The sequence below is a fragment of the Myotis davidii genome, unplaced genomic scaffold, assembly GCF_000327345.1.
Source record: "Myotis davidii unplaced genomic scaffold, ASM32734v1 scaffold284, whole genome shotgun sequence".
Lineage (NCBI taxonomy): Eukaryota > Metazoa > Chordata > Mammalia > Chiroptera > Vespertilionidae > Myotis > Myotis davidii.
In genome coordinates this window covers 1,855,027-1,869,605 of record NW_006295261.1, presented here as the reverse complement: position 1 = coordinate 1,869,605, position 14,579 = coordinate 1,855,027, and the positions used below count along the sequence as shown (strand labels likewise).

Below are 14,579 nucleotides of genomic sequence, written 5' to 3'. Positions count from 1 at the left end.
ATGATTGGTGATCGGAGGGTGATGAGGGTCAACTCCTCTGGCCAAGGCATCAGGCCTGGGCGGGGGGCTGGGGGTCCCCTGCCCAGGCCCGATGCCTGGGCCAGAGGCATCAGGCCTGGGCTGGGGGCAGAACCAGTGATGGGGGGAAATGAGGGTCCCCTGCCCAGGCCTGAGGCCTCTGTCAGAGGCCTCAGGCCTGGGCAGGGGGCCGTTCCTGATATTGGAGGGTGATGAGGGTCAACGCCTAAGTGCTCCCAGTATGTGAGAGGGGGCAGGCTGGGCTGAGGGACACTCCCCCCCCACACACTCCCAGTGCACGAATTTCGTGCACCGGGCCCCTAGTGTAATTATATATGTGTTTTCTGATGGTCTTAGGTGACCCCTGTGAAAGGGTCATTCGACCCCCAAAGGGGTCGCGACCCACAGGTTGAGAACCGCTCCTTTAGAGGATTTATGGTCTCTTACTCATGGTCTGTTTCTTGTGAGTCTTCTTTGTTTACTCTCTTTATACCTAGACTTTTTCATAATCTCATCTTGTGTGTAGTTTTCAAAGAGTCAGTTCATAGTTAATTAACCAGTTTTTCTCTGTTAGTTAATTGCATCTTCCTGAATGAGGAATATGATTGGTTCAGCTCATATGTTCAAGTCAGGCCAGACCACTCAAAGATTGCTGGCTAGCCTGAAATGGATCGTTCTTTAGTCAGATGCTTGTCCTTAGTCCAGCAAACCTGCAGGGTGAAAGCAGAAAACAGTCATGTGATAAAAACTGTGATTAGTGTGGTGGCAGAATCTACAAAAAGGGCAAATGTCTAAATGGGACAGGTCAGCAGGCAAGCCTAGTTATTCTGTTCATTTAAACAGAATGTTAGAGAGTTGCCCTCATTTTACTTTGCTTTTGTTTTTGGTAGGATACAGGAAAATAAACTAGATCATACACAGAGGTTAGGGCAGGTTCTTGGGAATGGGCCTGGGGGAAGGTAAGGTTCATTCATCCTTCCTTCTTACCATCCTGCCTGCCTGCCTTCCTGCCGCTTCCTTTGACTATGTCTTGGAGTTAATTGTTCTGGGTTCATTTTTCACAGGAATGTAATTATGCCCTTTCAATACATGGTTTAAAAAGCAATAAACAAAATTTTGTTTATCCCTAGTCTTTATACCATCTTGCATTCCTTATATATAGTTGAATTTATTAGTCTTTTCTGGAGTCTTCTTTCATTTTAATACTTTCCTGAGTTTTGTCATCTTGTTTCCAGTTTTACTAATTTAGAATTATGCTGTTCAATTTTTTTTGTTGTTTTTTTTCTTATGGCTCACTTTGGAATTTTAGGGTATAGTTCTTTTTAATGTACCTTTGGAATATTAGGATATAGCTTTCTTTCTGGCATGCTTTGGTTGTCTACAAAAATCCATATCTTTTATTTCATATAATAGCTTTATATGGAATTTTACTGCATTTCTATTGTGTTTTGCAGTTTTAAATGAAATTAGTTTTCCTGAATTTATAGAAGCAATATGTGGGTCAGGATATGTTTTCTAGCTTAAAGGTGCCAGAATTCCTCTTGTAGGGAGGTGTGCAAAAATATAGTCTTATACTTCACGTGTTGGCTTTATTGTCCTTATCCACCCGCCCCTACCGCATCTGCGCTGCTCTTGACTGGACGTTCTCTTTGCATCTGTTGTCCTGCTCAGTTTGGAATCTGTTCCCAGAAGTTTCTTACCAGTATGGGGCTTTATCCTGGAAGGAAGCTTCAGCAAGTACATTTGAGAGTTCATAGGGCTCATATTGCACCAGCTTTTTTAGACCTTATTGTGAATCCCTTGCAATCATCCACACATAGGCAGAACTCTCCCAGTTTCACCTATTCTCATTGGCCTGCCCTGCTTTCCTTTTAGTTCCTTTGAATGTTTTATGGTTCTCATATTGCTTACTTCCATACAGATGCTGATACTACATAAATCTTAAAGTTGTTGGTAATTTGTCCCCATTCACTTGTATCTTTGGATCCACTTTGTTTTGTTTTATGTTACCCATGTTTTTTGTTTTGACTTTGCTAGCTTAGTAGATTTTTTAAGTTGAATTTTCAAATATTTAAATTGCTTTAAAGATACTTACCTGGATTTTGCATTTTCTTGGTTTGTTAAAAGTAAATGCTGTCAAGTAATGCTATTGGATCCATGACCACACAAGGTATACTTCAACTTGTCATTAGAGGATAATAGTTTTCTTGGTTCACTTGTATAAATAACTAGAGGCCCAGTGCACAACATTCGTGCAAAGGTAGGGTCCCTAGGCCTGGCTGATGATCAGGGCCGATTGGGGCCTTTCTTCCCTGGCTACTGGCTGCCAGCAGTTGGCCTCCCTTCATTCTGCACCACCCCCTGGTGGTCAGTGCACATCATACGAGCAATCAAACTTCACAGTCTCCCACTCAAACTCCCAAGGGGACACTTTGCATATCAGCCTTTTATATTCATACTAGAGGCCCAGTGTACAAAATTTGTGCACAGGGGGCGGGGGGTGGGGGAAGGCCAGCCTGATTGATCCCTAACTGCTCCCCTGCTGTCCAGATCACCCACAACTTCCCTCCCCTGCCAGCCCGCTTGCCCACAACTGCCCTCCCCTGCCGGCCATCTTGTGGCAGCCATCTTGTGATGTCAAATGAGGGTGTGACGCCACCTAGGCTTTTACTATATAGGATAGATAAGCCTATCATGTTCCATGTTTTTGGTCCCCAATAATAACAATATCTGTATAATAAGTATAATTTATGAAGTGCTTTCACATTCACTCTTTTTAGTTAATGTCACTATAACTCACAGATAGATGATCCTATCAACTTAACCAAAAAATAGACCTCTGCAAGCCTTAGTTAAGAAGGACTTGATCTTCACAGTACTTTCCAGTCTATATGATTATAAACTATATATGAGAAGTCTTTTTTAAAACATATTCAGGCTAATCTTATTGAATTATTCTTTGTCTTCCAAATTCCTGGGGAAGTGCTTGAGAAAATAGAAACATTATGCTTTTGTGTCTGTGTGCATGAATGTAGAAAGAGAGATTTTTGCAAATTTATTAACTACCTGAATTCCTTTGGGTATAGACACACACACACACATACACACACACACACACTATATATAGTAAAAGAAAGTCAGGTAGTGAGGCATAGCTTTTTCTTGTTTTTTATTTTTTAAATTATAGTTTACAGTCAGTGTTAATTTGTATTAGTTTCAGGTATACCGCGTAGTATTTTGATATTTTATAAGCATATTAAGATTCTGTGAAGTACTGATTTAAAGAAACTTATTTTTTTCTTCAGCTAGCTTTTCCAGACTTGCTAGATATCTGAGTCCTTTGTTTTTTATCATACTACTAGAGGCCTGGTGCATAAATTCATGCAACAGTGGGGTCCCTCGGCCTGGCCTGTGGGATTGGGCCTAAACTGGCTCTCTGACATCCCCCATGGGGTCCTGGATTGCGAGAGGGCACAGGTCAGGCCAAGGGACCCCACCGGTGCACGATCAGAGCCGGGAAGGAATGTGGGACGTTGGCCAGCCGGGAGGGACCGTGAAAGGGCTCCAGGGCATGTCCGGCCCATCTCACTCAGTCCTGATTGGCCAGACCCCAGCAGCAAGCTAACCTACTGGTCAGAGCATCTGCCCCTTGGTAGTCAGTGCACATCATAGCGAGCAGTTGAGCGGCCTTAGCATATCATTAACATATTACGCTTTGATTGTTTGAATGGACGACCGGATGATCAGACACTTAGCATACTAGGCTTTTATTATATACTATACCAAGGGCCCTAGCCAATTTGGCTCAGTGGATAGCGTGTCGCCCTCTGGTCAAGGGCATATACCTGGGTTGCAGGCTCTGCCCTGGTCGGGCCTGTGCAGGAGGCAACCAATCGATGTGTTATCTCACATCGATATTTCTGTCTTTCCCTCCTCTCTCTTCCATTCTCTCTAAAAATGAATGGAAAAATATCCTCATGATTGGGACTTGTCAAAATAGGCACATGATTTTCCCTACCTCCATTTTTTAAAAAATTTAATCATTTTCTTCAGATTGCTCTGGTATATTTTACTCAATGTCAAGGATTAATTAATTTAAATATTAATTAGTTTAATGGTTTATTACATGTATAGTTGCAGCATGTACATCTTCACATTCAATTATCAAATAACGAAATGGAAAAATTGTGCACCACATTGAAAAATGAGTATGAAGTCATGGAACTTTAAATTTTAACATGCATTACTTATTATTTAAACATTTTTTTCATATTTTATTTTTCTTCAGAATGTATATTTAAGACATCTTTAGATTTAAGATTTGGTTTTACAAAATGTCATGCTTTATAGATGACATGTATACTATTTCAAAATATCTTTTCTCTAGATTCTCCTGCACAGTCAGTATCCTCCGGAGTTCGTGCACCTTCTCCTGCCCCATCATCAGTACCTTTAGGGTCAGAAAAGCCCAGCAACGTCTCTCAGGACAGAAAAGTTCCAGTCCCAATTGGGACTGAACGTTCTGCACGTATCAGGCAAACTGGAACTTCAGCTCCATCTGTTATTGGGAGTAATTTGTCCACATCAGTAGGGCATAGTGGCATCTGGTCTTTTGAAGGGATTGGTGGCAATCAAGGTATGATATGCTTTTCTGCTTAGAGGAAATTAAGTAATCATTTTTATTTAAGAGTTCAGAACATTTACTGTTCCCATATTACCTCCCATCAAATTTATCATTGCTTTTTGAAAATAGTCTAATGCAAGCATGTCAAACTCAAAGGCTAACACAGGCCAAGTAAACAAGGTTTAAGTTTATGTGGCCGCAAAAAAACAAAAAGCTTCAATTTTCATAGACACATAGGTTTATTTCGATAGAGACATGCTGAATACAAAGGGCTGAAATAAAAGTAATTGTTAACAAAATAATAGGACATTTTAATAAAAATTAATATTTTTCCTTGAACATTAATTTACCAGACACTAGATAACTGCACAAATTAATAAGTGTAATGCAAATTAACCTATTTTTCTTGTTCTCTGAAAGCAAAATATTTTCTGTTGTGCACACTAAACAAGTCATAATGACGTGGCAATCAGCTGCTAAAATATTCGCTGCTAGTATTAACGGAAAGAAATGGTGCACCTGGACGTAAGGCGCATAAGGGAAATGAATGCAACACAATTATAGTAATCAGTCATTAGCAAACATTGTAGTTTGTTATTAATAATTATGTATAACAGGATATTGTAAAAATTAAGTTACAAAATTTTTATTAAAACGTTTCTTATATGCCATTATATTGGCTGGGCTGCAAAAATACTCATTGTGGGCCTCATGTTTGACATGCTTGATCTAATGTAAGCATATTCTTTTCTTCATTTCATATTAAAAGAGATGTTAATATTTCCTTTGAGGTTCTTTAGCCTTCACCCTATGTTGGCTTTTTTTACTTTTGTTTTGTAACACAAAGTGTTTTAAGTTATTTTGTTAGAGTATTATATCACTACCTACAAACACAGAAATACTGCAGTAAATATATAAAAAAGGTCATTATTCTGAAGGAATTCATAATTTAATGTAGAAAATACTAGAAATATATAAAACATTTTATTTTGCTTTCTTCTGATTTTAAATATCACCATTTATTTTCTCCTGCCTTTTTGTTTTTCCCTCAGACAAAGTTGACTGGTGTAACCCTGGGATGGGAAATCCTATGATTCATAGGCCTATGTCTGATCCAGGAGTGTTTTCACAGCATCAAGCAATGGAGCGAGAGAGTATAGGGATTGTAACTCCTTCTGGTACATTCCATCAGCATGTTCCTGCAGGATACATGGACTTTCCTAAAGTTGGGGTAATGGTGATTTAAATAAACATTTTCATTATTTCCAGATGTTTTTCTTCGTAGTCTTATTTCAATTTCAAGGGAATAAGCATTTGTGGAATGATTTTGGGACTTTGGCCTACAATTATAGGTCAAAATCTGGCTAAAATATAAATATTTATAAATCTTACTTTCTTTTCAGTTCAGAGAAATGTTTTTTGACAAAATATTTTGGATATAGTAGGCTTATGTATATCTAATGCTACAAGAAATCATTATAATGGAAAGTAATTTTTAGATTACCTAGATAACCTACACTTTTCCAAAATGAGGTGAAGTTTCAAATATTTTATATTTAAAATATATTTTTATTTCAGAGAGGAAGGAAGAGGGAGAGAGAGAGAGAGAGAGAGAGAGAGAGAGAAACATCAATGATGGGAGAGAATTTCTCATTGATAGGCTGTGTCCTGCTCATCCCCTACTGGGAATCGAGCAACCCTGCTATGTGCCCTTGACCAGAATCAAACCTGGGACCCATCAGACCACAGGCCTATGCTCTATCCACTGAGCCAAGCCAGCCAGGGCTCAAATATTAATTTTAGGGCTATTGGTTATATTGGGAAAAGTGAGCAGTGATTTGAATGTGCATAATATTTATTTCCCTCCTTTTTTAAGGGTATGCCTTTTTCTGTGTATGGGAATGCAATGATTCCTTCAGTAGCACCTATTCCTGATGGTGCTGCAGGACCCATATTTAATGGCCCTCATGCTGCAGACCCCTCTTGGAACTCCCTAATAAAGATGGTTTCAAGCTCCACAGAAAATAATGGCCCTCAAACGGTAAGGCTGATCATTAAGTGAACATGTATGTATTAGTGTGTATGAGATGCTGGGACAAATAGGATACAGGTAAATCACGGTAGTGAGAGATTATGGTGAATATGGGCAGTTAAGGAAATTTAATATAGCAGAGGGATGTAGAAAATGGTACATAATTTGTGCTAAAATTATGAACGGCATAAAGTATTTCATTTGGCAGTAGATGGTAATTAAAAGATTTTAAGTTGCCAAGTTTTATAATTTTATAGATCAAAATTTACTAGTTATGAAAAGGGCCATATAGAGGTTATTGAGAGAATCATAAATGTCAAAACTATGTATAATTACAAATTCATAGATACATTGTATATTCTAGTGTTTTTTGGTGTATGTTTAATATATTTGACTCATTTTCCTTCTACAGTCATAAATCTATGTACCCAGGTAATGGTTTTTAAAAAATGATGTTGGATCCTATTTGAGGAATAAGAGGAGAGGCAAGGATATAATTGGTAAAAGTGGCTTATCATTGCTTTTCTTCATTGTTTTCAAGTATGTTGCAATTTAAATGAGATTTAGCTATTTTAGTCCATAGCTAGAGTTTTATTTTAGTCAACTATATGTTAAATACACATTTAATAAAATGCACGTTCTTTCTTCATAGGTGTGGACTGGACCCTGGGCACCTCACATGAACAGTGTGCATATGAACCAGCTTGGCTGATGAAGATCAGCTTGTTAGCCTGCAGATTCCTTTTCATACAGAGGAAATCACAAGTGGCCGGAAAACTATTTTTATGCTCCCAAATCATTCTACTGATGTGCTTGACTGAAGTGTGTAGGCTTTTTGCAGAAGAACTTACTAACTGACCTATTTTCTGTGAACATTTGTGACTGCCCATTCCCCATCATCATCTGTTTTACCTTAGTTAGCATTTTTCTTACCATTTTTCTTTTTTGCTCTCCCTCTTCCCCTTTGGACATAACTTTCTGTTGAAGCTGTTCTTTGGCTGGTTGGTATTAGTACTGTAAACTGCTTCTGAGCAAACACGGAAATTTAGCAAAATTATGTAAACTTGATCCTGAAGTTTTAGAATGGCAAATAAATGTACAATTGTTTACATAACAGAGAAGGCTAAGCAGAAAGTAAATTTCAATATGTCAGTATAGAGGCTCTACTTTATGTAGACTTAAATTAATGTGAGATATGTACCTTCATATTCAGAAATCTGGATGTTTCCTTCATACATTAAACTATTAATAAGCATAACTTTTCTGCTTGTGTAATTTAAGTATAAAGTAAAACAACGGGCATTATCAATGGATGTTTCCCAACATTGGCTTTCTAAATATCCATATTGCTCTTTTGAATTTGTTTGCAGCAAAGCACGTATAGAAGAAATTTATCACTTTTCTGTCTTTTTATTGCCTTGCCACACTTAACTAATGCACACTTCACTCTTTCTTCTCTTCACCTTTATCACTAATACCAGTAAAATTCTCTTACTGCTCGTGACATAATTTGTAAACATTTTTAATGTAATGGCTGCTACAGAGACATGGAGCACCTTCATCATCACCTGTGGTTTCTGCTAACCATAAAATGTTTAGCCTTTCTGAGAATTTAAAAGCCACCACTGGTTCCCAGTCAGCATATACAAGCTCTTAATGTACTGTTTATTATTAAACAATTCAGTGTACTATTTTATATTGGGTAATATTGATTCTTAACACTGGCTTTCCTGGTCATCCAGAGTCAACATAAAATTCAAATATTCAGTAATATAGGGGAAAGTGTTTTCCCCCCAATTTTAAGGCTTCTTGTTCTCTACACTTGTGTATTATCAGTGAAAAGGATCAACAGCTAACTTGAGGCAAGTAATTAAAGAAATTCTGCACTTGTCATGAAGACAATTTATGGTAGACGTGAATACAGATTATAAAATAAAGTCTTCTTTTAACCTGTTTATATATGATACAGGGCCACACTAAACTATTCAGTGGAATTTATTCCATTCACTTGAAACAATAAACAGTAACGTATACAAGAAGAATGTGTCCTACCCTGTCTCATATGGAAAAATAAATTTGTATGGTTGAAATGTAAAAGAAGGTAATCATAAAAGTGAAGTATGTATCAATCTGTGTTTTTTTTTAATTAGACAAATTCCACAGTGGTGAAACAAACTAACTAAAATTCAGATAAATCACCAGCATTGACAATATTAATGATTCCTTGGCTCCTCAATTAAATGAAAAACATTTTTTTAACCTCTGGCATGAATAAAGAATAAAAAGGAGATTTCTCAAACATATCCTTGAGGTCTGTAAACAAACATATATTTATTTTGTAATTTAGGGGATGGTCTTAAAATAGCTAAATTTGTTTTTATATCGGACTGATTGATAGCCAAATTTAAAGGAAAGGCTAAATACAACCCTACAAATTAATACAGCTATGAAATAAAATTGTAGCACTTTACTAAGAAAGGGATATAATGCTGTTTAATAGAATGTTTTATATATGACTTTTGGCCCTATCCTATAATTTTTGGTTAATTTCTTCCCTGTATTAGGGTTATTTTCCAATTAAAATTATCCTGCTAGATAACAGATACCACCCCATATTTATTACAACACACGAGTTCTATTGATTCACAAAACTGAATTTCTTAAAATTCAGTATCTTACTGAAAAAAGAAGAGAAAAAGCCCTATATTAAGTTTCAAACTCTGATATGGGGATATAGATTGGGATGTTCCATATTTAATTTTGGAGATCGAGCTTATTAATTACAATAACATGCTTTTAGAAACCTATATTAGGAACATTTTTCAAATACATTTTTTATATTTCAGATGTAATGCAATGCATTTTTATTTGAACATTACAAAGCATTATCTTTTGGGACCATCCAGGATTCCCCCCTCCCCCTTTTGAAAGTATGTGGTATTTGTAATTGCAGATGACCCAATGTATTTCTTTTCTCTCATTCTTTTAAGAAGTGACTTAAGTCCTGACTGGCATGGCTCAGTGATTAGAACGTGAGCCTCTCGCACCAAAGAGAGAAGTGTCTCAGATCAGGGGCATGTTCCTGGGATGTAGGTTCTTTCACCTGCCCCAGTCGGGGCGCCTGTGGAGGGCAACCAATCGATGTGTGTCTCTCACAAAGTTACTTAATTCTTGGAAATAACACTTAGGTTAGTTTAGACCTTATATCCCAAAATAGTTAATATTGCAGTTGTTTTGTAATCTGTTTATAGATTTACTTTAGAAATGATTTTGTTTACTTGTGCCAACAGAATACCCACTTCATGCCTTTCAAACATATTTCAAGTTATACCAACATATTCACAAAAATTCATTTTGGTATCTACTTGAAAGATTATTTTCCCTTTCTGTTTCTCATTACTGTAAAGTTAAATCCTTTTGTTGCTAATTGAAAATGACTTATAGTCATTTATCCACTTAAGAGGTAAAAAGGGGAACTGGAGATAGTTTACTTAATGAGCCTGTCTTGTTCTTTATGAAAATATCATTCTAACTTTTTTTTTACTCAAATGACTCTAAATACACATTTCATAAAAATTATTTTGCACCCTACATTATTTACTTTATTAAAACAATATAAAGTGTTAGGCTAAATGGAAACTCAAGGTCACTAAACCTCTTAAGATCCTCTGATTTTTTTCAATCTATTTTCATTTTATTTTTCAGAAACATTCCCACAGATCTGGCATTCCAGAACAGAACATTTTAAGCATGCTGAAACTTCAGATCGCAAATTTTAAAAATTATTTTGAAATGATTAAAATACCAAAGGGAAACTAATTCATTGGTGTTTTTTTAATTTTTAAAATTGATTTTAGAGAGGAAGGGAGAGGGATAGAGAGAAACACTGATGAGAGAAAAACATCCATGAGCTGCCTCCTGCAGGCCTCCTACTGGGGATCAAAAGCTCCCCAACAACCTGGGAATGCCTGTCGAAATTCTAACAGAGCTTCTGTTCCGTGGGTTGACACTCAACCACTGATCGACACCTGGTCAGGCTAATTCACTGTTTTAAGTCACTATATGTAGTCAGTATTCTATTAACCAGGGTAAGTGAACCTGTCCAGATTTTTCTTTAATATTAATGTTTGGTATACTTATGTTACACTCTATAAATCCTGGATTCTCCTGAGTCTCTTTGGAAATATACATCCCATTGATAAATGCTTAAGTCACAATACTCAAGAGCTAGTGTTATTGTGAATTAACTGGTGTTAATTCCAGGTGACTGGAATTTAGCATGACAGCATCATTAAATACTTTAATATAACCTATGTTCCCTATATTACACACCTTGATGGATGGCAAAAATACCATCACTTGTATGTGGGTAAGTGAATATAGAGAAAACAGCCACTGTGGCTTTGACAAGAGCAAGAATTACTTCATAATGTGACAGTTGGAATACAGGTTGTGTTCCTAATAGATATGTTTTTTAAGAGGTTTCATACTACTGCTTTTAAATGAATTCATACTTCTGAAAGGTAAAAACCAATTTTGCATGCTTAAATGCTTACAAACTAAACATGAGCAAGATTATACAAGAGGATTTTTTTTCAATAAAGAGAAAGAAGGTAACTACATTAGTTTTGGTTTTGCAAAGTGAGACCTTAAAGTAGTAAAGAAAAATCTAAATCTGATCCCAGAGATCACTTTAACAATTGCTCATGAAAATAATTTTTTAAATTTTAGAAAGCATATTAGGCCTATATTCATATTTTGATCTCCATTCCTTTGTTCAGCACTGTGATAATTTCAGAAGCTGTAGAAAAATTAAATACATAATTTAAGGAGCTCAAAGTTTTAAAAATTAGTCATGTGACAATAGTAATGATGGGAATAGACTATAAATATAGAACTTAAAACATGTTTTACTATGTTGCACAAGTTCATTTGCAAAGTGTTAGGGTTAACATGGTTTTGGTTGGTTTGCTCAATATTTGTATGCTCATTTTATACTGTATTCTGCAACTCAAAAGACAGGGCATCACACTGCTGGATGACTAGTACATACATACACATTAATGTTAATACTTTACTTTTGTATTGGGCTTTATAATAGAGATTTCCCCCCAACTTTCTCTATGAAGTAGGTAGCAAGTTCTAATCTTCCCCATTATGAGTTAAGAAATGTATGTTTACACATATGAAATAAATATTTATAAGTTTTATTTGGATCACAATATCCAAATGGAACACTTTAAGATGAGAATATGTGACCCCAATGAGAAGCAGCAAAGGTGGGCCTACACTGTTTGAAGAGATCCTAGTCCCTGACTAATAGAAGCACTAATCTCTTAGCTTGTTAAATATAAAAATGACAACAGCCAACACAGCTGTCCAGTGTGAGTGAATAAAAATTACACATTTTTTTGTCAAATCAAAAAATACATTTTTGGTGTGCTGCAGAACTTTAGTTACTGGTTTGTATATACCATACATTGGGATATGTATATTTAAACATTTAAAAATTCATACATAAATTTATCAGTTTGAAGGAAGATAAGATCCAGAGAAGAGTACCTGGTACTGTAGTGGGCAGTTAGACATGAGCAGAGTATAGGTCCCTAGGGTGGAAAGCCCTGGGTGCCTAGCAAAGGACAATTGTAGGGTGGGACCTTGTCCCCAGGTGGCCTTTCCTCCTCTAGTGATGACCGGAAAGGTGAGCCGAGGTGTTTTCCTGGGGTCGTGTCTCAGGACGTCGAAGAATGAGCTACAGGGACCAGAAGATTTAAGCAAAAGTGGGAAATTTATGACAAGCAGATTTAGACTTCCCACAAGAGGAGGGGGACCCAAGAATGGGCTGCCGGTTAAAGCCTTATGGTCCAGGGGTACATTTGCTACAAGCCTGCTTCTGTTATCTGTGTCGTCGCCTGATAGATTCCCTCAATTGTTTTTGCCCAGCAATGGGCCTAAACTTTCCCTGTTTCTATGTGTTCTCTGTTCCTATGCTGAACTTTTTCTGTTTCTATGTGTTTGTACATATTGTTGCTAAAGGCCCTCCTTTGTTTTCCCATGCCTCCCGCTTTGAGTCCAGAAACATTTTATTATTTCTGCTTGGTTGTTCCTGTGGTTAGGCTGCTCAAACCGCCATGTCTGCCCCTGCCTATGTTCCACTGGACCCCTGCCCTGTCTGCCTGCATTTTAAGTTAACCCTTTCACTAGTCTATTAGTGGTCTTGTGGTTTGGACCCCCTGACCTTTCCTCCCTAGAGATAACATCTAGACCTCAGTTGTATTTTAGCTCCAGGCCCAAAAAAGCAGCAAAACCAGAGGAGCAAAGCCATGGCTGGCTTCAGGACCAGCTCCATTGAAAAATGACCCCCTGCCCTGGCACCAACCAACCAATCAGTGGGGACAGGACCCTGAAAGGACAGACCAGGAAAGCTGCTGAAGATTCTATTGAGATCCCCTGGGACCTCCCCTAAATCTCCTTAAAACCCTGAGAACAGGGGACCCAGAGGGCTCTCCCTCCCAGGAGCACTCCTTTGCTTCCCCCTGCCCCCTGCATCACCTTTACCTTCCTCACTTCTAAGCTCCAAGGGCCCTTCCCTTACCTCTATATCTTGTTTCCTAAGCCTATCTTGTACGAATTACTTCTTCCACCTCCATGATTTTATAAATGTTCTCTTATAGTTTGAGTCTTTAATATCAGTTTTGCTATGTTGATGAAAGGAGCCCCATGCTAACCTGACAAACTCAAGGAAGGCCTGCATGGTATTTATAATTGCAGATGACCCAAATGAGACCTAAAGTAACTACAAAGGATGGTCTGAAATTAAACTTTAACTAAAAGCAGTTATGGTGGGTAGTTATGTCTTAGGCCGCTATCTTCACTGACAAGGTCAACCTTTACCTTAACTGAGCCTATCTGTCTTTTTGCATCTATAATAACATACCCTTGAAATGTCTGGGTAACTTCTAACTTCCCTTTTTTCCAGACACCTCAGGCCACAATCAGATGCCCTGGGAGCCAGGACAGGAGACCATAAATTCCTTCATTGTTATTGTTATGTTAATCGTTGACTGTTAACTATCTCATTCTAGAGTTTTCCCTGCTTTGCTTTCTCCAGCCTCTCTGAACATCAGTGGGTTTCATGTAACCCACCTATGCCACCCCCCACTTTGTAATGTATTAAAAAAGACGAAAAACAGCCATTCTCTGGAGCATTATCCCAATACTTGAGATTTGCTCCCTGGGAGTTGTTGACATTTTGGCTCAAATAAACTCACAAAAATTATTTACAGGTCTGAATGTGTTTACGTTAATAGCTACGTATTAGAAAAGATAAAATGAAGGAAACTCAGTTTGCAGGTGGGGTTAAAAATTCTAACTGGAACAGATGAGCCAGTTCAATGTCTATACCACAGACTGGATGAACTGTCTGGGGCCTAAGCGGTGCTGATTAAAGCAGGATCGGTCAGAAACACGGCTTTCTCCAAGCGGCATTTCTGCCACGTGTTGGCTCTGGCACAACACTGAGTCCATCTCTAGGGAAGCAATCAGGATGCACAGAGAGAGATGGGGACCACCCCGTGGCCGCAAACTACACCCTCCCCACACCCCACCCCCAGCTTCATCCATTAAAATGACACAATTCGATTAGGTTAAAAAAAAAGAAGAATGAAAAGGCACACGGTCAAGACTGACTTTAGAAAGGCCCCGCCCCTGCCTCTGCAGTTCCGGTCCAGCCTCTGAGCAGGTCCACGCCGGCAGCGGGAAAGTTTCCTGCGCGCGCAGTAGGCCTGCCCAGTGCCGCGTGGGAAAGGCGGGACTTCCGTATCCTTTACGTCATCTCCCCTGCGACGCGAACGTCACTGACTTGACCGGGAAGGTCAACCGTGGCCGAGGGCGGGCGCGCGCCCC

At 38.1% G+C, this 14,579-nt stretch overlaps 1 protein-coding gene across 6 annotated transcripts in view; it reads left to right on the top strand.

The window, feature by feature from the left end:
• Positions 1 to 8,713, top strand: part of ANKRD17 (ankyrin repeat domain 17) — a 170,723-nt gene extending 162,010 nt beyond the window's left edge. For 4 of the 6 annotated variants that reach the window (XM_015567935.1, XM_015567934.1, XM_015567936.1 and 1 more), the window contains exons 31-34: positions 4,406 to 4,654; positions 5,695 to 5,873; positions 6,519 to 6,683; positions 7,327 to 8,713. In XM_015567935.1, coding sequence (XP_015423421.1) covers positions 4,406 to 4,654; positions 5,695 to 5,873; positions 6,519 to 6,683; positions 7,327 to 7,386 — 653 coding nt within the window. In that variant the 3' untranslated portion in view covers positions 7,387 to 8,713. The remainder of the gene's footprint in view (positions 1 to 4,405; positions 4,655 to 5,694; positions 5,874 to 6,518; positions 6,684 to 7,326) is intronic. The other 2 variants (XM_015567938.1, XM_006769919.2) reach the window with 2 other exon arrangements.
• Positions 8,714 to 14,579: the final 5,866 nt, after the last annotated feature.